This window comes from Cyprinodon variegatus, unplaced genomic scaffold (genome assembly GCF_000732505.1).
Source record: "Cyprinodon variegatus isolate N-32 unplaced genomic scaffold, C_variegatus-1.0 Scaffold170, whole genome shotgun sequence".
Classification (NCBI taxonomy): domain Eukaryota; kingdom Metazoa; phylum Chordata; class Actinopteri; order Cyprinodontiformes; family Cyprinodontidae; genus Cyprinodon; species Cyprinodon variegatus.
In genome coordinates this window covers 1,161,629-1,165,156 of record NW_015150623.1, presented here as the reverse complement: position 1 = coordinate 1,165,156, position 3,528 = coordinate 1,161,629, and the positions used below count along the sequence as shown (strand labels likewise).

The following is a 3,528-nucleotide window of genomic DNA, read 5'->3' as shown; positions in this document are numbered from 1 at the left end:
TTTGTGATCAGCGCTCTGCTGCAGTGATTCTGAATCTCACAGGTTTAATCAGGAACAACTGGGTGTTCTAATCCTCTTACTTCTGGATCATAGACTGCCACTCGCCCTCTCGTTCTCCGATGGGGAATCTGTCAATCTGGGCCTGGATCTTTGTCCTCCACTCCCGCATGTAGTCCTCAATGTCAAAAACAAACGGGTGCTGGCCGAAGTTTGCATCCACCACCTCGCCTGGTGTCTGAAGTCCCACAGTGGGGTACAGGTTTGGCTGCAGGGACAAAGACAGCGTTAATACGTTAAATACAGTGTGTGATCTTTTAGGAATTTAATCTGGACAATAAATCAAAACAGGAAATAATGAGAGGGGGAAAAACAGGAAAACGGAAACCTGAGGAAATAACCTTTTGTCTGTAATTAACCCTAAAAACAAAACTAAATTTAAAGCTAAAAGGCAACTAATAGAAACCAAACAGGAAAGTTAAGAGTTAAAGCTTCTTTTAGATAAAACAGCATTCAGAATAATTTCCAATGAGCAGATGAAGCCATTATGGCCATGTTCATACTGCAGACCTTGAGGCTCAATTCCGATTTTTTTTGTGAAATCATATTTTTATGCGTTGCCGTTCACATTTCCAACTATATGCGACTTGTATGCGATCTCCTGTATGAACTGCATGAATTCAGCACAAGTGTCCCGCATGCACACTAAGACTGTGTTTACGGAAGTAAATATGAATGGTAGTGCTGGAACACATCTAGCAATCTTTCCCAACCATAAAAACTAAATCTTTCAAAGATGGTTAAACATAAATACTGCGCATCATTGTCCGCCATTGTTGTTGTTTTTCTTGCCACTTCTGTGTAGCAAGAAGCAGAAGCATGACCCCTGTCGGGTAATAATGACATTTAGGTTGGATGAACGTGACCTGGCCGTTCAGGCACAGGTCGCATTTGAAAAGATCAGATTCGTATCAGATTCAGGACCACATAGCCAAGTGGCCTGGGTCGCATTGAAAAAAAAAAAAAAAATCAGATCTGTGATGTTCAGACAGCTATGAAAAGATCAGATACAGTTCACTTCAGGCTGCAGCGTGAACGTAGCCTATGTCCAACCATTATTGTCTGGTCTGCTAATAAGGCCAGCTTCAGAGATTTAAGACCCTCAGTTGAGGGAATGTAAAGGCTCCAGGCTCCCCATAAATGTCACCTCTAGGCATCAGTAGTTATTCAGCATAACCTTTAAACTTGAAAATTAATCCTCTCATCTCTACTAATTCTACTTCAAACAACCTGCAAATAATTTCTTGTATATTTAGAAAACCCAATAAGACAGGAGCAAAACCTCATGCCAAGCATTTATTTAAAAGGTTCAGTAAATCCTGTCAGGACTACACCCTTTAACAAATGAAGGTTGAATATTGATAGTGCCAAGACAGATCTATGCCTAAAGCTTTATATGGAGTTTATGCATATTTATAAAGCCAAATTAACTGTTTCTAAACCAACAAAATATAAGCTTCTAGTCTGTCTTTGTGATAAGTTATGATTTAACAGGAACAGATGCAATAATGTAGCCTGATAAACCAGACTAAATGTGAGATTAAATGTGTAATTTAGTCTGGCCCCAATGATTGAGACATCAGAAGATTGTTGATGAGAGAAACCTGTTGTCTTTCAAACCATGTCTGTGCCTACTGGCCAATGCTCTGACCAATGAGCACAACTGCCTGTGACGTAGTAAGAGCGACAGAAAGCTGGTGGGGAGTGTAAACAAACAGCATGTGATGTGAGCAGTGAATAACTTGAGATCATGGAGTCGGACTATTGTTGTCGTTTGTGCAAAAAAGACAGGCGAGTAGCCCGTGTACTACGCCACTATACACAACTTTTCCGAAGTTCATATCAACCGTTGTCACTGGCAGAAAGATTACAGAAAGTTGGTCTGAACGTTTCGATTACACTGGGGAAATCCAATAGACTCGGTCGAGCTTGTACAACGGTGTTGAATAGACTGGAAAGTGATATGCCAATTTATTGGAGGTGGATTGAAAACGAGGTTGAAGCAGGTGCCCCACGCAGAACGAACAGCTGCTGAAAAGAGAGCTCAGGAGCCTATTCCCTCGAAAGCACTGAAAGCCTTGAAGATGCTCCACCACAACACAGACAAGCCAAGGATATCTGTCGCTCTTCCGCTGAATATAGCCGAAGTAAGTTGACATTATCAGTATACAATTACAGCCAATCTATCTGCTTAATTTTAGTAACACTTGTGCACACGTCATGCAGCTTTCTCGTCATGCCCACAAAACCCTGCCCGCTTTGCACCCCATAATTCAAAACACATCTCTGCGTTGTGATTGGCCAGCCAGTTCTAGGGCCTGGGGCATTGATCGAGGCTACACCAAATAAAATACAACAAATGACCCTCTGAACTGAGATTAAGGACTGAGAATGTTGCAGGTCAGCAGGTAACCACGGAATTAATAAAAAACAGTTTTCTTTGTGGGCTTGTTTTGCTGATGGTCACAAACAACGCAGCCAATGGCAACTTTCACAAATCTTTTAAAAAAGTGTAACCAGACCATGATCGAGTCAAAGTGTGATGTGGTTCTCCACATCTAAGGAAGAACGTTTAAAACTAATCAAAGACAGCATAAACACAGCAATTAAAAAGGCCCTTAAAGAACAGCAGAACAAAGCTGGATGTGTCTCTGTCAGACTCGTCTTTGTAACGGATCAGTTACCATAAAGGTCAGCTGTGCCGAGGTGACGCACATCACTGCTCAACTCTGAAGGAACATGAATGTCAGGCTCAGAGCCAAGTCTGTTGTGCTGCTCAATAGATCACTGTTGGGGCCAAGACTGTTTTTTTCCTCTTCTTTTTCTTCTGAGAAAACAGAAGATCTGTGTTTTCATTTTAATCCAAGTATGCAGAAGGTGGAGGAAGGAGACAAAAAAAAGAAAAAAAAAACATTCTAAGCTCAGTTAATAGATGCATGAATGTCAATGAAACTAATGCCTATTTGGGGAAGGAGGAAAACATACAAAACTTCCAATGTTGGCTACCATTTCCCCAACAATCAGCCACTAATGTAGGTCTATTTTTCAAACCTCCACTTAAGGTATTAGTGCTTCCTAAAAAGTGTTTCCCCCCGTCTCCCTTCATACCAACCATGCTATGGTTCCTACCTGCTGAGTTGGTTTCACCTCGCTTAGTGACACCAAGGATTTAAAAGTATTATTTTTATAATCTACTCATCTACAGAAAGGAAATGTGGGTTTATGACTAGAAATAATATCTTTCTGCAGAAGATCATGTAGAGCTGTTTTGAACTGATCACTGTTCATAATCTGTCATTTTAAAAGCAAACTGGACCAAACAGGGTAAAAATAAAAAAATAAAAGACTAATGCAATAAGAAAATAAAAAATAAAGTTCTCATAATATGGAGAATGGAGATTTAATGACTTGTGTCCAAAATTCATGGAAAAACTTTCAAAAATAACAACAAATTTCTGACTTTTAAAGCTG

At 40.2% G+C, this 3,528-nt stretch overlaps 1 protein-coding gene across 1 annotated transcript in view; it reads right to left on the bottom strand.

Moving 5' to 3' along the window:
• The window catches only part of ranbp9 (RAN binding protein 9), a 26,457-nt gene that overhangs the window by 7,595 nt on the left and 15,334 nt on the right, over nt 1-3,528 (bottom strand). Inside the window, exons 5-6 of the mRNA XM_015378344.1 lie at nt 2,994-3,016; nt 81-265 (exon numbers count right to left, since the gene is read on the bottom strand). Of these exons, the coding sequence (XP_015233830.1) occupies nt 81-265; nt 2,994-3,016 (208 nt within the window). The remainder of the gene's footprint in view (nt 1-80; nt 266-2,993; nt 3,017-3,528) is intronic.